The 22173-nt window shown below is 43.4% G+C and overlaps 1 protein-coding gene across 3 annotated transcripts in view; it reads left to right on the top strand.

Annotated features, from left to right (window-relative positions):
• Positions 1–3098: 3098 nt before the first annotated feature.
• Positions 3099–22173, top strand: part of PSTPIP1 (proline-serine-threonine phosphatase interacting protein 1) — a 54743-nt gene continuing 35668 nt past the window's right edge. Inside the window, exons 1-3 of one of the 3 annotated variants that reach the window (XM_056347584.1) lie at positions 3099–3313; positions 3682–3742; positions 5274–5512. In XM_056347584.1, coding sequence (XP_056203559.1) covers positions 5480–5512 — 33 coding nt within the window. In that variant the 5' untranslated portion in view covers positions 3099–3313; positions 3682–3742; positions 5274–5479. Of the gene's footprint in view, positions 3314–3681; positions 3743–5156; positions 5235–5273; positions 5513–5546; positions 7771–22173 lie in introns of those variants that run through there. The other 2 variants (XM_056347585.1, XM_056347586.1) reach the window with 2 other exon arrangements.

The raw sequence follows: 22173 nt of genomic DNA, 5'->3' as shown, positions 1-22173 counted from the left end.
CATATCCTGAACTTCTGTCAGTTTCTGTGAATGTGAAGCCTGCTTGCTTTCTAGAATTCAGAGTAATTTCTGAGAAGTGGAAACCTCTTCAGCACTGCAGGCATTGCCTACTTGGCTAATGAATATGCAATGCTTCCATATGAATAGTGATTTCCTTTGAAATAATGGGGTGGAGAAAGCCAGTATATTGGTAAAATGCAAGACATTAGAGAAATAAAAAACATCTTTCTGCAGGTACCTAAAATTATGAAAAGAAGGGGAGATAGAAACCCAAATCCTTTTAATTTTCTCTTTCACAGAGTGGATGTACTTCTCTCCAAAGAACTACCAGTTACTGTTCGTGTTAAGCCTCCTCTGACATTGCATTTTCCCAGTTTCTCTTCTTTTTTTGTCTTTGAAACACTTTCAGGGGTAAGGGTGGTAGCTAACCATGGTTAAACATGTACCAAGCACAAAAAGACCTCACATTTCTGCGATACGAACAATAATTTTAGGATATGCAGGGTATCATGGTGTTAATTTTAGAGGAAATGCATTCATGTGCTTCATAAGTATGGTGAAGACCACAGTTACCTTTCGGGTAAAACATCAGGGGCTGGGTTTTCCCTGAAAGGAAGGCCTCTGTTGGAAACCACTGTGAGATGCTAGATACTGGTTAGGAATGCACTCTATGCAATTACTCTTTGTTAGTTGTCAATTTTACTGAAGCAAATGCCAGCAGGACTGTCTTGCACTGTGAAACAGTGCTTCTGGAAGGGTGTTTGAATAGTTCCTTCTAAAAGAAGCAAAGGGAGTGTGTCTGAGAGCCGAACAGAGCTGATGTCATAGGGTCTGGAGCATATTGAATCGGCTTTCAGCCAGTAGCCATAGATGGGTTCAGAGGAGTTTCTAACAAATCAAGCTGGATGCTCTGAGGCTGCTGTTTCTGTTTCCATGGGAACAGAGATTGCCTTCTCACAGAAGGCAAGGTGATTTAAGAAATTTTAAATTGGCACGATTGTGGATAATTTGAAAGACCCTAACATTTCTCACACTGAAGCTCAGATAGCCATTTGTATGGAAGTAGAAATGGCACGTGCAGCTAACCAGCTAAAACACTGTGTATTTTAGTTGTGGTTTTGCTCTGGAAGTGGTTTCATTGCTGTTGGTGTCTCTAGGCTTTAGAACTCAGTAAGATACCAGAGGCTGGACTGTTTAAATTTTGAACATGACTGTGTTACAGCAGGTGTTGTGAAGCCGTATCTGTTAGATATAACTGTTACAGAGGCTTGGAAGGACTGTGGAAGTGCCTTCTATTTTCCATTTTCATTTCACAATGATCCCAAGGGACCCCAATATACCCTGGGAATCTTGACAAATACAATGACCTGAGTATTCAACATCCCTCTATATGCTGTCTTAATACTTTTCATAGACTTCCTCATCCTATTTCTGTGTAGACTAAAATGTAGACTCCATCAGACTGCTCAAAATCAGAAACATGACTGTAAAGAATGTCTTGCTTGAAGCCCTGGATGAGCACCGCCCTGTTTGTAGACACTTCATATTTTAACTACTGTCAGGTCCAAACCTGCCACCCAAACCCCAAATAAAAATCTTTGCTCAAAGCAGTATGCTGTTACTAAAAACAAAATGGCACTTCCATTCTGACGCAGATCAAAATTTGAAGGGTTTTAATACGGACTTTTTTTTAAATCACTTTTCATCACTTTCCACTAGAGAACAGATTCAAATGATACGTTCTGCTGCCAAACAAATTAATTACTGGAATACCCCCCCCCCCCCCCCCCCCCCGTACTCTGGCCTGGAGACTGATTCTTGGTCTTACCAAACAGAAAACCTGATTTTTAGCCTTTCAGAGTAGTGGTGGGAAGGGGCTGCAGTGGCTGTTGGGGATGTGTTATTGACACTTCCAAACTTGCGGGTGGAGCTGTATGTGAAGATCAGATGAAAAGCCGCATTAAAAGGGTGAGGAAGGGGAATTGGAAGGCCCTGCGGTTTCCAAAGCATCCAGCCTGTCAATAAGCAAGTAAATGAACAAGTGGCTGATCACTTGTCATTGCCAGCCTAGTCCCACGCGCTACAATGACAAAAGTCTAAGCCCCTTGCCCGCTGAAAGTGCTTCTGCTTGGCACAAATGTATCTGCCTAGCTTTTGTAGGGGAAAACATCATGAAGTTCAGGGTGATCTCAGTAGTTAGCAGTGTTGTCAGGTTCCCTGATTTTGGTGCCCTTCCCCCAGCCCCACAGAGCCCCCTCCCTCCCAGGCTTAGCCTTTCCAGCCTTGTGCAGCTCAGGCCGCTCACCCAGTGTGAATCCACTCATGAGACACAGCATTTAAGAACTGGCTGGGTGCTGTGTTGTTTCGTTTGTTTGTAGAGGATGGTTTGGGGAAGATTCCTTCTCCAGGTGCAGCATTCAGCATGACAGTTTTACAGAAGACTCGCAAGACTATCTTGATACATGCAGTTGGGACAGGGACTAAGACACATTTCTGGAGAGGTCGGGAGGCTGGTGTGTCTCTGAAGCAAGACAGCCTTTGGGAACTGCTATTTCTGGGTACTATTTCCAGCTCTGCTAAACAAGCTCACAACAAGCAATTGCATCCTACAGACTAGCAGTTGTAGTAGATCAGCTCAGTATAAATTTAGTAGATGTCCACTGCAAGGTATTAAGGTATTATTTGGTGCTTTGGCTTATGGGAGAAAAGGAAAATAATCCTTTACCAGTTTTCTTGAACCTGGTCACGGCCAGCGCAGCAGGCAGGTACGCCCGTGGCTCTGCAGAGAGCTCCTTACCAGCTGCGGAGAGAGGTTGTTATACCTTGGCCAAGCAGAGGTGATGCTGCTGCATGCAGAGGAACTGAGCAGTGTGGGCTCATGGATTCTGTGGCCGGTGCTGGTGCAATGGGCTGACGACACCTTACTCCCACCTCAGCTGCTGCAAAGCACAACCACCTGGAGAAGACTCCCTGAAGAAGGAACCCCCTCCCAGGTCTTCACTTCCAGGGCTGTCATATTTGCCGGGACTGCTTGCTGTAGCTTTCAATTTCTTCAGCTGCAAAACTGAGGTAATTTTCTCCCTCTTCCACAGCCCTGCAAAGCCTGACCACCACTGCAAGGCACAGCACCCTCTGGATATAATCCAGCAACACTGGGATGCGTGAGCAGTGATGGCTCCACAGGAAGCATTGCCCAACAGCTCTGTTTCATCAGAGCCGGGGGCTACAGCTCACACCAGCTAATGTCCGACAACAGCTCATCAAAATAACTGAACTAGAAACATGGCTGATGCAGGCCTTTCTGCAGCCAACGGTAAGAGACAAACTCATCGGCAGCACAAAGACTGCCCAGGCTTAAAGTACGTAGGGAGGCATCCCTGGCTGCTCCTCAGGGAGGTGACCCCGCTACACCAGCACTGTTGGGAGGGACAGACACAGGCAGAGCTCAGCGTGAGATTCAATCAAGTAATTGGCTGTTTGGTTGGGGCCAAACTAAAATAATGAGAAAGTAGCATATCACTTTGGAGGGCCAAAATGCATTTGATGCATTTTTATGAACCCAAACAGCATCAAAGCTATCCATTTCAAAACAGCTGTAATTCGTAAATACTAAGAGGAAACATTTAGTTTTAAACATGTAGAAAGACAGATAAAACATTCTTTTTTTTTTTTTCCTTACAGATCAAGCATTATGAAGTGTCCATGCCCTCAAACTACATTTTTTCAGGGAATTTTCCCTTCTGTAAGAAAGCTTCACTCATTCTGCCTCAGCACCCTCTGCAAGTGAATCCTCACATTTCTCCTTCTCCCCGTCTCACACAATGCTTTTCCCTGCTGCTTATGAAATCAAAGCCGCTGTGCAGCTCTGGCCCTGCAAACTCTCTCTTTTGCTCTCCTTTGCTTGCGCTTCATTTTTCCCTTCAAAGTCTCTGCATGCTCTTGGGCTTCTTCAGACCACCAGGAAGGAAACTTGCCAATTCTCCAAAATGCCACCTACCAATTGCTTAGGGAGTGACTGCTGGTAGCTCTGGCACCAGCTGCTGCATTGCTCTCTGAGCAGACCTCTGTGTCCCGCTGGAGCTCGGTGAAGTTGCGCGACTTCCTCGCTATGGAAGTATGCTGGCATGGCTGGTGCTGCAGGGGCAGTGAGAAAAAAGTGACACCCGGGCATCAGGAGCAATATTAATTAGCTATAGCAAAGTCAGGCCTGATGTGTTCTTGCTGTGGAAGGACACGTTTTTGCACAGGCAACCATGATAGGGAGGTTTTTTCTTCTTTTTTCCTACCCTCTGAAAATGCTAGTGAGTATTTAAAAACACATATTTAAGAATCCTTAAAACATTCCAAGGAGGCAAACAGAGGCAACCTCACCTGTATGACCAGTAATTTGAAGATGGTTTCATGGAAGTGTTAGATGTATTACCTCATTATCAAGTATTTACAGCTGCATTGTAACAGATCGGTTAGCTTATTTAACCAGCTGCCTGAAACCCTGATGTCAGGGCACACCGGGTGTGGCGCTGGGCGTGCTGCCAGTTCAGGCATGTGTGAAGCTTCACTTCAGGTCCTGGTGCTAAAAAACTCTTAGTTCTCTTATCAAGTTTTTTAGGAGTTTGGATCGTCCAAATTTCTCATATCTTGCTTATTCATATAAGAATTTGCGTGAGGGCATGCAAATCAGAAATTTTCTCTCTCTACAGGCATTCAGGTATCTGAAAGTGTGCTGACACCTGCATGCTTTACAGTGTTCTTAATTTAACCAGAGTCTTGAAAAGCTTTGTCACTTGCAAAATGCAACTTTGAGCTACGCTTCCCATGTGCAAATACATGGGCACCTGCCAGCCCCAGAAGGTACTGGAGAAATGTGGCACATACATTTCTTTTGCTGCTTTTTCTTTTCTGTGTAAGACCACAGTGCTATATGATAGTTTGTGATTTCCTCCATAGCTTATCTCTTTGTATTGTGCTGTTTTCCTTTGCATTTTAATTGATTTCTCTCCTCCTGCAGCTGATCAAATCATATCATTGAATTGTACTACTTCCCCCCGCCTCACCCCCTCTCTCTTTTTTTTTTTTTTTTTTTTTTTAATTTGCCAGCCACTCACATGCACACATGGCAGGGAGCAGCCTGACATCATTTGACATTTCCTTGCTTCCTCATTTCAATATTAACTGTTTACCAGAAGAGAAACAGGTTTGGGGTTAGGGTGCTGAGTGCATGCATGTCTATGTGTGTGAGCAAGAGCTTTTTTTTCCCCTCTGTCCCTTTGCAGCTATAGGTCATTACCCTGAGCTGCCTGAAACTGCCCAATGCTATTTTTTCACCAGCTTGACCTCAGAAGAGACAGGTCTGTGGATGTGCTGCGCTTTCTGCTTTGGCTGGGGTACGGCAACAAGGCTCGCTGCTGTGGCTGCTGCTGTTGCTGCTCTCATCTGAGAACGACCCTGCTGAAGGATTCCTCCCCTCCACAGGGCGACAATGACACAGCTGCAGTTTAAAGATGCATTTTGGGTAAGTGAGCATCTCATGTGTGTTTCCTCTATTAAAAAATAGGTTAAAATACAGGAATTCAAAAATCTGTTAAAATACAGCTTGGTTCTAGAAATAGTTTAAAACTAATCCTGTTTGGCATTTAGTTTAGTAAAAACACAAATTTGTCTCCAAGCAAAAAAGTACTGTTTGGTTGTCCCAGGTGTTTGATTTTAGGCAGAAGGATGCGTTGTAAAGGATATAGCCAGTCCACATAAACCAATTCCTGTGCTAGGTCCAGAGACCATTTGTGAAAGGGACCTAAGAGCACTTGCTTGCAGCGAGTGTCCTCAGTCCTAGGAGTGGCTCCCCAGAGCAGGTGAACTCTTGCTAATTTCAGCCTGATTCTCGTGTTTGTTTGTAGAGCAAAGTCAGCCGGGTGCTTGCAAGCTGCTAGGGCTGAGCCCCCTCCAGAGTCCATGCCTGCCTCCAGGTGCAGAGGGGCAGGCACAAGGCATGCAGCCACCCAGGGTACCGCACCGGCAGAAAGACCTCGTGCCCCTTGCCGTGCTAAGCCTGAACACTCACAACTGGCTTAAAACCAGTGAATACTAAACCAAGTAGACATGCGCTGTTCTTGTTATTTGACTTCTGGTTGAAGAACCTCTTGGTGTCTTATTTTCAAGCTCCTTCTCTGCAGTTACAAGGTAAAAAGACGCTAGTCATTTCTCTGTCAAGGATAACCTGAGGTTCTCTTGCGATTGCTTCTTCAGTGGAGATTTTAAGGAAAAAGACTCTCCCAACAACAAAATTCTAACATTACAAAGTTGGATAAACAGGATGTCACATGGTTGTCTCTTGTTTGGGCAAGCATTTTTCCACCATCTAGGGCTGACTTAAAGAAAGACATGAAGGCATATGAATTCTTGCTGCTGTTTTTCTATCAGGCCAACTAGAACAGCTCCTTCATGGTCTATTTGCTGCTTGTGCTTTCTTTCTATACAGTTGCTCTTCACAATAATCCTTCTCTTGGTATAAAATAGAAGGACAGATGCAAGAACACATTTCAGTGAACCACCTTCCTCCCAGCACTTCCAGGAAGCCCTCCCCACCCCCACTCTACTACGAGATTTGAAGAGTTTAAAAAAAAAATGTAATAAGGAAATGCAAAAGTTAATTTTGATGTCAACTCTAACTGTGCCTGACCACACCTACACAAGATTATCCGTGCCTCCTCTTTTATACAGCTACTAACTGCATACAGTTAATATATATATATACACAGTATATATACAGCCTGATGCACGGGGTAGGACACAACTGCAAGCCAGTGCTGCCCTGGGAGCTTCAGCTTTTGCATTTCTGGACTTCCTTTGAAAACGTGCTGTCTGATTTTTAGAGCTGATACATTTGGTATATTTACTTTTCAAGGTCTTGGTCTTTAGGGAGGATGAATCAGGCATAGTCCGTGGAGTGGAGTAGGGTTTGGGTGATTAACACCAGTTGACAATCCGGCCAGGCCAGTTCTTCATGGCTCTTCTTCCCTAAACTTTTTTTCTGTGCTTAGTCACATCACCACAACTATAATCCTTGCTTAGTTTTGATGCTAACACCTTCCTTAAAGAAAAACATCTTTGTTTTTAATGTTGTTTGGCTGGAAACATTGTATCACCAAGCTTGATTAAGAGGGCAGAAATAAACGTGGTTGCAGGATGGTAGTTTTAGCTATGCAATAAGTCTTTTAAAATGAAAACTTACAGGATATTGTACAATGCAGCAAAACCATACAGCTTGACTCTGAAATCACAAGATCAGCAATTACTTTTGCGTTCATAAGGTTCTGTTATGCTGATTAGTGAGAGGGAAATGTATTTGCGCGGTTTGCTTCAGTGAGCAATTATCTCCTTTATTTGATTTGTACTGTGAACGGAAACTGTCTTTATGATTAAGAACCAAAAAGTGTATTTGCACCATAGCAGATCACTCAATACAGATCCCTGATCTCTAAGACCTGCCTAAGGACACTGCTGCACCCCGTCTCTGTAATTCACCCTGACAACGTAGACCTGAGCAACAACTCCCTGCTCTTATCATCAGTAAACATTTGGGTACACAGAAGTTTCTTTAGTACCTATTGCAATGTAAGATATGTCAAGTAACCCTAAAAGCAGCAGATCTTCCCCAACTAGCAAAGAAAGAGCTCTGTTCATTCCTCCCCAGAGCTTCTCAAAAGTTCCTCAAACTTTGTAAGAACATGGTGTGCTGTCTTTCAGGAAAATGCAAATGGTTCCTCATAACAGGTAGAAGTTTGAATCTCTCTTTTCTCCTAGTAAATGTAGCAGTGACCTAATCTCTCTTCTCCCTGATTAAATGTAGCAGTGACAGTACTATACTAAAATTTCACACTTGTGCTTTTTTTTTACATTTTTCTCTGTAGCATGGACTGGGCTAAAACTAGTATAAGTTTTTATTACAATTTTTGGTTTTATAACCTGCACATGTTCCATAATGGTTTAAGGCAAAGTTGCTCAAAGCCTCTGCTAAAGTGTGCTTCTTAGCAGAAGCTTTCTACCCCTGAATAATATTTTTTGGAAAATATTAGAGATGTGAAAATACGAATCAGTTCTGATAGCCAGTGCAGGGCAGTTGCTAATGGATTAATATTAATAATGGATCTGCTGGGCTGCTGTACAAATGTGACAGATATTACCTGTCTTCTCCAGCATCATGTTAGACAGGTAGGTAAATTCCCCTGTTAATGGGGAGTAAGTTCGCAACACCAGCTCACCAGCTGAGTTTCATTTTAACAGGGTTATGTTAAAGCAGAGATCTAAGCACTTTTTTTTTTTTTGGGGGGGGGTGGGGTTTACAAAACAAACAGTAATCAAGAAAATATTTCCCCTTCTGTTACAGAGTCTCTTTCTTAGTCTCTTTCTATGTTCTTTTACTCATTGTTTGCTTTTCCTCTGAAATTCTTGTCATTGCCTTTTCCTTCTATTTTGTTTGTCTCCAACATGCTGCTCAACGCTCCAGTTGCAACCTTCTGAAATGCAGCTCTTTCTGGCCAGGAGGTAGGTAGGTGCTTACTGGCACCATGTACTGGCTTTGCCCCACTCATCTGGAAAGGGGGAATGAGGAAGACTTCCAAAGGAGGCATTTGGCTTTGGGGCAGGCTCCAAAGTGCCAAGAGTTGAGTGGGAGCAAGTCTGTTCCCTTCGGCAGCTTTGGATCAAACGCAAGTGGCCAAGTCAATTCTGAAAATGTGTCAGGGGGTCCTAAGGTGCTTAGGATTTTTTTTAAAAAAAAAGGTGAAAGTGTTAAGTGCTTGTTTGTTCTCAGCAGTGGGATAAGCTCAGCGCCTGTGGATTCTCACAGATTTAAAAGCACGAGTGAGCTGGAGGTGTGGGCCAGCAGATATGATGCAGTCTTTGAACATGAGATAGCAAGATTTGCCTCCCTGCCCTGCTGCGGACTTCTTGCCACATTCCTGCCTGTGCGTTACCTGTGGTTATGGCCAGGTGCTACAGCAGTTGGAGCTGGGGAAGTGCTTAAGATAAAGAGCCTGTTACAAAAAAAGATGCTTGCTTAATCTTTCTTGGTTTGACTTAAGGCTGTATTCTGCATCAGGTCCAATGCAAAGTTGACTTCATAGGTGAGCCTTTCAACTGTTACTGTAGCCTTTTCACACAATGGTCTATTATAGATGCCAAAAAAGATGTAATTACTTTCATAAATAATTTAACATCTAACAAGGCTCTTAACTGTAGTACAGGAGTGCAGAGACAATTATAAACATCACAGTAAAACTATTTCCTAGACTTACTAGGCAATGTTCTGAAGAAATACAATATCAACCATTTTACTTCAAAAAGGAAGTGTTTTTTTATACCAGGAGCTACCCTGCTTTCCTGTAGAGGTTAAGTTTTGCAGGGGCTGTTCTAAGCAGGCCGGCGCGGAGGAAGCGAGGGCAGCAGGTTGGTGGGGAGGGAGGAACGGGCAGCCCTGGCAGGGCCGCGGCAGAACGTGGCTGCCAAACCTCTCACCCTGGCATCTCGGAGTTTCATTTGGATTGGATTGCACCTGTTGCACCTGTATCTGCTGGCACAAGGCCAATGAAGATAGGTAATCTCACCACATGTGGCGCACGGGGAGGCCGGGCTCTGTGGTTGGTACGTAGCACGTCTCTCTGAACTCCAGTGTGACCAGAGGCAGGCGGGTGGCGGTGGCCCTGCTCATGCCCAGGGCAAGGCAATGCTGGTGGGTGTCTGTGGAAATGGGGAATAAAGGGGGAACCAACTCAGAAAAGCTGAACCGGCTCCCCAGCTGATGTCTGTGTTTGTTGGGAGGTCAACTTCATCTCCACGGAAAAGGCTGCTTTATTTGGTTTTTTACACGAATTTTTTTCCTACATTCCCCCCGCTGGTCTGGCAAGGACACTTAGCTCACTGGGGCGATGAGAAGCGTGCGTGAAGGGGGGTGCAATCTCCCAAAAGTCACTGAAGTCACAGGAAGTCACAAGTAGAAGACCTGGTGAGTTGTTGTGGCTGTGGAAACACTGGTGTTTCACAAATCACTTCTGAGCAGAGCCTAACAGCTAAAATGAAGCTCAAATGAACTCATGTTCCCACCACAGATATCAACAGCGAGACAAACACATCGATGTCTACTTCCATCTCCCGTATTCCTAAAATACCACCTAGGAGGCTCTCTGAGGAACCAAGTACAGCATATTTGGGGTGGTTTATTTCTTTGGTGATGAGCTCAAATGGAAGGACTAGAGTTTTGTGTTTGCAGCTTTTGGTTATTGCTCATTTGTGGCCTGCATGTGGCACATCAGGCTGAGCATCTTCCCTACCAGGACGAAGAGTATCTGGGGAGGTTTAAACAGTGTGGGCTGGTCCTAAGGCTGCAGAATGCTTTCCAGAGCTGGTAGATTAATGGGTTTACAAAAATCTTGTTCTAGGTCAGCGACTGAAATAATTAGACAGTTAAGTAATTACGTTTTATTAAAATTTTCTGATGACCATGCTAAAACTGAGTGGCTTATCTAGGGGTTTTGACTGCTTAAATTGGTTGATCGATGAAGCATTGTGACAATTTTGTTAACATTTTTACACATTTATGTCTGGTTTGTTTTAATCTGTCCTGCTCTGCAAAAGTTGTTTGGTTTTGCTTGGGCTCAGAGAAATGGAGGATTCTTATTTATGGCAACTTTAACTGTGCCATGAGTATGAATTTTAAATATGTAATAGCTGACTCATCAACTCTTTTCATCTGCACGTACGTGGACATACCTAATAATCACAACCAAGTTAAATGAGTATTTGTTGCACATGGCTTGAAACGGATCCTGTGGATCTGTAACAGCAATTCACACAAAGATCGAAGAGGGTGTCCTCTGGTTTGCTAAAGCAGCCTGCTGAGGTGCTTCTGATGATAGTCACAGAACAGCTGAGGTTAGAAGGGGCTTCTGGAGAATGTCCAGGCAACCCCCTGCTCAGCACAGGACCAGTGTTTTGAGTATTTCCAAAGATGGAGACTCCAGAGCCTCTCTGAGCAAACCGTTTCAGAGTCTCATCACCCTTGCAGCAAAAAAACCCTTCTTATACTTAAATAGGACTTCTTGATTTTCAGTTTGTGCTTGTTACCCCTTGCCCTGTCACTGGGTACCACTGAGAAGTCCTGGCTCTGTCTCCCCTACTCCCTCCCACTGGGTATTTATGCACATTGAGCCATCTCTTCTGCAGGCTGAGCAACCCCAGCTCTCGGCCTCTCCTACGACAGTCTCCAGGGTGAATCTCAGAGTCTCCCTGTGAATCTCACTTCAACGTATTTTCTTTCTTGCAGGACTGGGTGATTCATGACCCATCCCTTTCCTCCCACAAGGCTTGCACTCCTGCAATGCAGCAGCGCAGAGCTGCACCACTTCTCTTTCTTCAGTTTATAGGGTCTGACTGGGGACGCTGACCTTGTGCTGCTTTGCAGGCACAGTGGAAGACTCTGAATTTCAATCCAGTTACACTCATTGCATACTGATATGGGAGGCAAACTAGGCTGCCTGATAAACAGATTTTAGTTTTGTTTTGTTTGTAATTCTTCAGCTCCTTTTAGCTGAAAAAGACCTTTTTTCTGATTTTGTTTTCATGCCATACTGCAGCAAGGTAGATTCTGGCTGGCAGATGGCACAGAAAACACTTGTTTAATCTAGGTTTTGTAATAAAACTTTTCTTAGCAGCCACAGTTCAATAATGTACAAAGTTCACCGTGTTGCTCAGTAAGAGTTTGAGGATTGGAGTCTGAGACAAGGTGAGGGCTGGGGGGCACAGTTCTGCATGGGGATCACTCAGTGTTGCTCAGGGTGTCGAGGTTAAAAAAAATGTTGACAATATGCATGTAGATCCCAGCAGCTCTTCAGTTCCCCAAAGAATTGGTCCCTTACTGTAAATGGAATTTAGTACTTCTTCAAAGTGGTGGAAAACTGTCACTGAACAAGACTGAGGAATTGAAAAGTTCCATAGCTCTTGGTAAAACACTCTTGTGCAACTTCATTTTTGCTTGAAATAGAAGGCAACAGTTATTTACTCTGAATCTTGAGAATTAAGTGAAAATTGACCAGCTTGGGCTAGCTTAGAGATACCAGCTTCTGTTGTTCCATTCCGAGCAAATAAATAAACACAAACTTTTTTTTCTTTAAAGTGACTTTTCAAACCAAGATGCTGTTTGCTGCTGGTCTCAATCTGTCCAGGTCCCATTATTTCCTAAAAGGAAAGAAAAACAAAAAGTAAAGGGTAGGGGAAAAGGGAAAAAAGAAAACAGGTGGTCAACAACACTGAGGTCTGAGTCTCATTACTTCATACTATCTGCAATAGGTGCTGTAATTACTGGAGGGTTATTAGTGTCAGGACTGATGAACAGCAGCCCTGGGGCTTCTGTTCAGCAGGATGGAAATCCCCAGGAGCACCAGAAGGAAAGGAGTCACTGGCCATTGAAAGACCCCAGTCACACTTTGGTTAGGACTCACGTTTTTGACAAAATCTTTTTTGCAGGAAAACGCAGTTGAAGTAGGGGAGCTGTTTTGGAAGGTAAAGGTGGGTTTCTATGAAAAAGTTCACATCTGGTGAATGCTTCCTCTGGAGATGGAGGTTTAAGGTGAAATTTCTAACTAAAAAGGGGAACAGGAAACCAAACTCATTAAAATACCCAGAATTAATCAATTTTTTATTATTTTTGTGTGGAGAGACATTTATGCAAGTAGGAGCAAACACAGAGAAATGCCTCCCGGAAGGTAATGTAATAGTGGCATGGTTGTCCCACCTGGACAAATTGCTTGGCTTTACTTACATGAAACCCCTGTTTTAAGAATTTGTAAAAGCCTAAAGTTGATTTTGTGCTGCTGGATTGCACAATTCCCCAGGACTTTGTGATACACCACCCAATGGAGTGTAAGAATATGTTGCATCATATTGAGTAACAGGATATGTTGAAAATTATTATTTCGGTGGCGAAGAACCCTTGTAAACCAGAAATGGTAATATGTAGCTATTGGAATAATCCTCACTAAGAAATTAACTAAATCTTTAATTCATTCCCCTTGTACACCAAGACTGGGAAGATTTCCTGAAACTTTACCCTTTTCTCCATGCCCAGAAAAACTGCTGACAAAATGCCTGGGTCATTTATAGGGGAAGCAGAAAGTGTGGATGCAGCTGTATGTTGTATTTAGTGCCTTTTTCAGGGCTAACAGGAAACAATTCTAAGTTCTTTAAGACAGGGAGGAGAAAGACACATAGGTTTTTAAACAAATTAATGTACCAACTAAGCAGGTCTGGCTCCAGTGCCTGTGACCTTCAGAACAAGCAGGGTTGTTTCACGTTGCCTTGCTCAAAGCGGTCTGGGTCTGAGCCCACAGTGCTTGCAGATGGAGAGGAACTCTCATGTAAGAGAGACCTGGAAGCGGATGAACTAAAGAGGAAAAGAAACAAAAACAAACTCAGACAATTATTTTGTATAAAACAGAAGTATCTTCTACTTTTAAGATTCTATTTCTCCTTAGTTTACTTCCAGTTTCTCTTGTGTAGCTAATATCATTGAATAAGAGACTGAAGCAACATGTGATTTCACCATTGACTCCTTTATCTATCAGACTGGAAGGCACCATGGCAAACCTGTGCCATCCCTTAAGAAAGGTAGGTGCAAATGCTCACGTCAGGCCCCTCTGTTGGCTCCCAGGAGGAAGCTACCTTACTTCATGGATTTAGCCATTGTCTAAAGTCACCACATGGAGAAAATACAAAGGGATGCCACCACCTTAAACTCATGTCATATAGCCACATCAAGCTCCATTTTAAAACTAGTGAGGGATTTGGCTTCCTCCTGTCCCATATCTCACTATCCCCAACACAAAGGTTTTCCAGAAGTTTGTTATATCTGAATGTCCTGAATTTTTGTCACACTTTTACTTGGGACGTACATCTGGCTGCTGGTCCCTTTCTCCTTTTTCTAGCACAGAAGCATCAGGGGTTTGAACTGCTGCACAGCAGGAGCATGGAAGCTGGAAGTAGACAGAAACATCCTGAGACCCCCACCTGCAGGAACTTTAAGGCAAGGCTGAAGTCAGTGACAGCTCCTGGAAATGGGCAAATAAAAGCATGATCTCAACCTGGTAGAATATGCGCAGTTCAAGAGAAAGTGCATTGTTTTCTCTAGCTGCTTTATGATACCAGACACTTGGGATAAGCCAATAAATGACAGCATCTCAAGATGCTTTTTCTTCTACTCAGTACACAGAAAGAGTTCTTGTGAAAAAGGACGGCACAAGGTTTCCAGTTCCTGACTTTGCTTGTGTCCTTTGTGGAAGGTTCCTGAACTGAGGCGTTACAAAAGATGGGCAGATGGACAGCTCTAAGGAGGTGACACTGTGGCATGTCCCCGAAGCTCTATTTCTGCCTTGCAAAAGGCAAAGCTCCTTCCATGTAATGTTTGAAAAAAGCTGAAAGTTCAAAGGTTACTGTCACATTCCCCAGTCCTCTGGCTAAATCTTGGAGGACTGCTTTTGTGATTAGTCATGTTAGAGATGTAGAAACACGGCTACGCAAAGAAAAACAGAACACTTGCTCTTTTATAGACACCAAAAATTAAGCTACAGTTTTTCTTCCCTAGGAAGCATTGCACGTTCTCAGAATATTATTGAATCATATTATTAAGAAGGGAAGCTATAGTGGAGGTAGCAAGCACAGCAGAATCCTTTTATTAGGCTGGAACTGAGACTTTCCAAGCCTGTTCCTGGTGTGCTATTAGTCTGCCAGCCCAGCAACCCCTGCAAAAGTTGAGAGGGCTTTTGTGCAGCCATTACTTTGTAGCTATGCAAATCATGGGGTGATTAAAATATGAAGAGAGGCAAACCGCATGCTGTGACTATGAGAATGTCTAATCTGTAACGCTTGAGCAGCTCAGGATGTCAGTGAGGGTGAGGGCTTAGGAAGCTGAGGAGCAAATTCCTCTGTCAGCAGAACCCTAAACCAACCATTTCCTTCTCAGAGAAAACCCGCAATGTCATAGAGAGCAAAAGGCCACAGGGAGGCTACTGGTTTGCTCAACGTGACCAATTTTGCAATGCTACTGTGTAGTTTGTGAAACCCAAATTTCAATTTATTTCTGAATATCCTAGCTGCTGTAGATTGGTCTGATGAGAATCTCTGCTTTCCTTTGAGGTTCTCCAGCCTACCTCATTACAGGAAGGAGCAGAGTTGGCAGTTGGAATGCTACAAATGCAATGTTTTTTTCCTGCTGATTTTTGAAGGTCCCATTCAACATTCACATCTGTGCTATGTCTGGCAATAAATACTCTTTGCTCACCATGACAAGTACTGCACCTCAGCTTTAGGTCACAGGCTGCAGTGAAATTGCAAACTAAGCCTCATGTTGAAAATGCCTGTATCAACTCTTCAAATTATCACAAAGTCCCAAGACAGCCACCTACATCCTTAGCAAACATTTATGCTTCTAATGTGCAACCAGTGAATTTACAAGAAATGACAGAAATGTTACACAGGCAGCTCCAGCCCACCTACTTTTTTCTGCTTATGTGGAAAAATCATGTACTTTAAAAAACAAAACAAAACAACTGATTTTTTAAGTTCATATAAATTCTGTAGTCAGTTCAATCTTGGAAAGCACGAGCAACCATTGCATTCCTGGCCATTCCAACCAGTTCCAGGCAATAAGAAAAAGGAGGTTTTGCCCAGTACAGCAGTATGCAGCACAGTTGTATGCTTTTAAACTCATTAACCAGTTGGTTATCACATGAAAATTTATAGAAAAGGACTCATATCACGTAAAGCAATGAAGGCAGTGGGTTGATTAGCATTGATAATCTGCAGCCGTGGCCTTGCCTTGAAGGCAGTGGGTTGATGGACATGGATGATGTGCAGCTGTAGCTCATTCCACTAAGTAGTTATATAGCCCTGAAGATGGTGGGAGAGGGGGTCAGGTGGAGAAGGAGCAGTGTGGTCTGGCCTCTGGAGGAAGGAGAAGCAACATGGACAGTAGAATCTGACTGATGGTAAAAGCCTTGTTGCGGCCTGATGGTTTGTTTGTGCTGCAGCAATATCACACCAAGCATTGGCTGGAGGAGACTGTCTCTATTAGAGGCTTCTGCCATGCTATTCTGCTCTGGACACAGATGATCCTCCCCTGTTTATGTGCTCACCTCTTAATTAGGTTGCATAGCTGGGTTGTCAGCTGCTAACACCTTTCCAGACAAGGGCAGCAGAGGGTCAGGCTGAGACTCTCAGGTTTTATGTTGAAAAAAGGCTCTTTCATGTCTTGCTGGTGTAGAGCAGAGCTAGGACAGCATCTCACATAAAGGGAAGCAATACCTTACTGCTTCTTGCTGCACCAGGGCCCTGTAGGGCCTGGCACCCCTCCTCAGTATCACAGCTGAGCTGGAGCAGGGATTTAAGCTGTCACTTGGACATCAGGTACACACATCAGTGGTGCTTACTGCTGTCCCATTTTATTTCACAGTTTATTTCAGGGTAGCTTGAGTGGTGCAGAAAAAGAGCAGTAAACATCCTAAACCATTTGGTATCATGTCAACGTATTCCTAGAATACTAGGAAATTTTAAAGTATCCCAGGGGAAAGAAAACCACCCCAAAACATAAAGCAAGTGATTCAATTACAGTGAAAGACCATGACACGATAGAACATGTCCAGCCCAGTCAAATGTGCTTTGAGATTATAAATCATGTTTGACTGTTGGCTATTCAATCTGTTTGCTGCCCACCTGCAGACAGTAAATACTGAGCACTTGACAAGGAGTCTAGCAGATCAAGAGATCAAGAACTAGAAACGCTCTTTTTAAGCAGTGCCAGTACACAATGGTGTGATGCAATGATACAGTTCATTGATATAACTTGGTCAGAACAGGTTACTTTCAGTCCAGGACTGAGATAATGTGTGATACAGCTATGGAGAGAAAGGATTTCTTTCTGACGGTTGGAAAAGATACCGGCAGAATGATGCTTGTTCAAAACTCAGTATCCCCTGTTCTGTCTAGACTTCCTCCTCACACCAGTAGTTTTTTCATTTCTGAACCTGGAAAAATGAATCTTAAGTTTCTGTTTTACTTTAATTGTCAAGAGCTTACCTTAATTAAACAAGGTAAGTTATGATGAAAAAAAGTTTGATTTTTTTTTTTAATTCCAAAGATACCCATAACAGATTCAGCTGCTTCTTTTTTTCTTTTGAAAATCTGTATGAACACTTTGTTTAGGTGAGTTAGCAATATGTGTATAATTTTCAGTCCAGATCCCATCTTGATAATACTTCTGATACAAGCCTTGAGAAAATACCATTAAGAACAAAGACAAACTTTAGAGAAAGTGGGTTTCTTTTGAAGATTTTTTTTTAATATTTGCAGATAATACATTTCAAGTAATTCCTAAATGAAGGATCATTGGGCTATAAGAATACCTGATAGCTATAGATAGATTCTATAACTGTCAGGGCTCATACCACTACACTTGCAGCCAGGCCCACCTTAGATATGCAAACCAACGTGCGGATTTTGATACTATCTTTCTCACCACAGTAGCTCAGCACTATCCTGCCATGAGCAGGCAATGCACCCAGTGTCTGTTACCTGGTTATTTCTTTTCCAGCCCTTCTTCCCTGTCAGGGTAGTGCAGCTGCTCTGCTGTATCTTCGGAGTTACTCTCCCTGTGTACCACCTTGGACCTAGTTCCTTGCAAAAAGCAAGTAAGCAGGCTTTGCAGCTGGAGGTGCTGGCAAAGAAGCTTTTTTTTCTGACAGCCAGCACTGCAGCTCCCCTGAGCAATGCAGCAAGCTGAGGTGGAGCTGCAGTGGCATTTACCAAACAGGACATAGGACCTCAGCTGCACTTCCCTGGGGCTGCTGACAAGCCAGCTTACCCTGCAGGAGCGGTTAGAGGTATAAACTGTGGTATGTAAACTACCTGTAAAAAAAGCTCTGGATGGGCAAAGCAGGTCCCAGTGTGGTGTTAGAAATGCTCCAAGAAAACCAGCCACAACAGAAGAGCCCGCAGGCTCCTACAGCACAACCACCATGACTTGATCAATTCACGTCACTTTCTGAATATTAGTAGTTGGACATACAAGGGCGCGCAATTTAGTGAGCGCTTTGGACACAAGCCTGCTGGGATGTTTTTGCTTCAGTCCACTGTAACAGCTGTTTACCAAAACCATGCTTCAGTAACCAGGAAAGCATTTTAGTCTTTCCTACTTAAAGTTATTGCAATAGTACCCTCATAACTTCAAAACACAGACACTTGATTTTCTAAAATCCTTGCAGTACCCTCAGAGCACCCAGCAGCACAGGGCTCATAAAAGAGATTCTCAGCTAGTTAAAGATGCAAGGCACAGGACAAGGTTACTAGGCTTTGAGCCACCAGGAAGTTAAGAAGAAACTATATTACCCCCCCGCTATATTCCTAATAACTTTCTGCCCTCTGGGCAGGGAACTGACACCATCAGTTTTCCTAGTTGTGGCCTTTGTTACCAAACCAAACTCCTCAGAGCTTCTCCTTCAGGGCTGCAGGAGCCAGCTCAGAGCCAGCTCAGAATAATCTCTCCCACAATTCACTCCCAATTTTTACCTGCGTGATTGCCCATGGAGAAAATTTTACTAGATGGGATGGCACAGTCCCAGGGTGCCTGTCTCTTTAGGAAAGTGCTAATGTGAGGGAACAGCATCCTTACGCCTCAGAGAAAAAAAGAATTTGAAAGAGGAAAGCATATCCCAGTGTGCTTACTGCCAACACCGCTGCTTGCACTCTTCCATGCCTCCTTTCAAGTATTCTAGCTATTTCGGTTAAACTAGAGCATAAAATTTGTGGTTTTCAGTCATATACTCCCTTTCACCTTCCTTCCATCTCTGGAGGAACAGGGCTTATTGCACTGGAGGGAAGCAATTTTTGTAACTGGGAAGAGGAGAGGAGATGCTACTTCTCCATTAGTTGTGATTTTCCCCATGAGAAGAGAAACCCCGGGCTCTGGGGCAGAGACCGATGCACGTGTGAAGTGTTAATGGAAGACTCTCAGGACAGTGTGAGTCTGCCTGCAACACCGACATCCCTTTGTCAAGCACTTTCTTACTAGTGATTAAGGGTCTGTTGGACAATGCAGATTAATTTGTCTTTTTTGTTAAGGTAACAAAGAGTAAATCCTCTTTCACAGCCACGAACACTTTGACTATGCAGAATCACTTTCTTGGAAATGAGATGAATTACTGGTGGTGATTCAAATCACCCTCCTCCAAAGAACTAACTAGATTTTGTTATAAACAAATTATGTTTTACACATGTAATGAATATATTCATTATCTAATTAAAGCATTTTTTCCAATTAAAAAAAATAGCTCTTTGACTATTCATTAGTTCTTACAATCATCACAAAGTCCCAGCTGAGACGTACCCAAGCAGTACCTGAGCAGCCTTTGCAAAACTATTCAATGTGAAAGCTGACTGTGACAGAACGTGATAAATGGAAAACAGAATAAAGGCAAGACAACTTATCAAGGCTAAACAGTTGTTTAATGTGATGCAATCTTGCTGTCTTGATTGTCTTGACAAAGAAAATGAGGGGCCTGTTATGGTGCTACACAGGAAATCCTTAAGAAACGAGAGGAGAAAACCGAAACGGCAGAGCAGACCCAGGAGGAGGAGAACTGTAAAACGGGCAAAGACACTGCTGTGGGGCAGCTGCTGGTGGCTTGGGCTGAAATGGAAATGCCTGAGCTGGAGGAAGGGACCTCGAAAGCTGGTCTCGGGATTCATTTCGCTCAATATATTCATTGGAGATACTGGCATAAGACATTAATGGGCTGGAAGTAGCTGTTGTTGAAACAGATACATAGAATGAAATATTGTACGGGATAACTTTCAAGCCTGGGGTGACAGCACATAAAATTTCAAAGTGCAAAATGAGAATAAGAGATCAGAAGCAAAAAGGTCCAATACACTCTGGGACCTTGTTAAGTAAAATTGCAGAAGAGGAGAAAATTAGAGTTATATCAATAGAAGGTAGCTCAATTAGGTGCTACTGGTGTGATTTGATAGTGGAAGAAGGCAAATACCTTCCTCTGATGTACCAGAAGTGTTTCTCAGATAGCACACATGAATGCCATGGTACAAAGCATCAGTCCTTACTGGCGTAGTAGAGCATCATCTTTGTCCAACAGGGATTTAGTCAGCCTTGAACAGGTACTACAAGAACACACAGGAACCAACGGAATGAAAGAACAGTATCTCAGGAAAGGGCAAAGGAGGCTCATCTGGATTCAAGAAGAGGTTGAGAGATGATGCAGTTGTGTAATGCATGAAAGAAGAAAAAGAGCTGTTGAAATGAAAGGGAAATGTTTGTGTAAGTAAACTTAGGCCTATATGATTTACAGCTACATTGTGGTTGGAAATTAAGAAGCCATGTTGCAGGGTGAGCAACCATAGCAGCCTAAACTTGTCTAAACCTGGGCTGTCAGCTGCCTGTGTTTCCTCTCCCTCCTTGCTGTAGCCTGTGAAGTGCCAGAAGCACGTGCTATTTAGACCACAGCCAGACCTGCTGCCCGGGAGGCTGAGGCAGCCCTGCTTTCTGTTTTGGATGCTGTGGTTTCTGAAATACGGCTTCCATGTTCTTCAGGAACACATAGTGAGGACAATAAAGCAAATTTTGAGATTGATGCCCCCCAAATGAAGAAAGATTAAATGAGTACCTGTGGTAGGAAGCCCTTTTAAGACCTGCATTTATCTGGAGCCAAATCCCTCTACAAGGGTCAGCCACAGGGGCAAAACCCCCACAAATGTAGCGGGCAGTAAGTGATGCCTCCTTCAGAGGAGACTTCAGCTCTCCTTCACACGTGGCTGCAGTGGCTCCATTTTTGACAAGTTCATGTCTTACTCATGTTAGCGGGCAGCAGAAAAAAAGCAAAACTGTTGAGTAAGGACCTGGCTCTTTGCACTTCACATACACATGCACACACAAGTGCACAGAATGAGCAGTGAGAACACTACTCCCATACCCTGCTTGGTAGAAAGCCTGCGATCTAGGAATGTGCAAGTGCTATTACAGATTGCACATTTAAACGGGTATCTTTCTATCTGCATTACAGGGCTAAAATATTCCTATAATTATAATAAGCAAAATCTGGCTTTTGCATTTCTAAAATCATTGAAGTAAGCAAGTAGGAAGGCAAAAAGATGGAGCACAGAATCTGTCATGAGCAGTGGGGAGCAGTAAGGGAACAGTAACCTGTTCCTTTTGCATTAGTGCTGGTGAAAAATGCTGGTAAATGTCCTGGAGGCAAGCCTGTTTGCAGAGCTCCAAGAAGGCTGCACTGCTGTGCCACCCAGGGCAGCGTAGTTCACAAGGGGTCCTTTGACTCAGACTGTGTTTTGTATCTTGTTAGACATCAGAGAGTGTCTGGTTAGGCATGCTGCAAAATTAATTGTCTTAGACACCAAGGCAGAGTGAACCTCGATGCACTTTTCAATATGGCATTTCTTCTCTGCATTTTTATGGTTTAGAACAAGATGTCTAAATGGCTGAATTGAGTGCATTAGGTAGTTGTATCAGGCCCCTAGAAGGGTTGCTGGTCAGCAGGCTGACCCCCAGCACTCTGGTGTTTGCATGCGTGGTGTTGGGTTGATATTGAGCTGACGCTGCATTCTCCATTTAGGGAATTTAATAAGCAGTTCTCTTGGACATACGGAATTTGCCATCCTTTCATTAGGGCAACTAGGCCAGTTTAAAAGAGGTGGGGGAAGACACTAAGTGAGTTTTAGCATTTACTAAACAAAGAGATATGTTGAACAGAAACAGCAGAGTAACTTTACAGTGTGATTGTCACTCTCAGTTTGTTGCTTGTGGCAATATGCCTGACTGCTGGGATGATAGAAACCCATATAATATTTTCACTTACCTCTGGGCAGCATTTCTGGGACAAGGAAGCTGTGTACAAAGATATGGGATGTAGTTAATTGCATCTGAAAATATACAATCAAAATTTTTGGGCTGTGAGTTGGTTGTGGAGCATCTAACCAGAGTAGTTTCTGCCAGGCAGAGGGAGCAATTTCTGAGAGTTTTTTACAGCAGCAATGCCTTCTGCCATTGGGATGTCCTCAAAAAAACAGGGAGAGGGGGGATGTGAAAAGTCCATTGTTGGGGTATTA

This window comes from Falco biarmicus, chromosome 7 (assembly GCF_023638135.1).
Source record: "Falco biarmicus isolate bFalBia1 chromosome 7, bFalBia1.pri, whole genome shotgun sequence".
Lineage (NCBI taxonomy): Eukaryota > Metazoa > Chordata > Aves > Falconiformes > Falconidae > Falco > Falco biarmicus.
The sequence above is the reverse complement of the archived record's forward strand: the minus strand, read 5'-3'. Positions and strand labels throughout refer to the sequence as shown.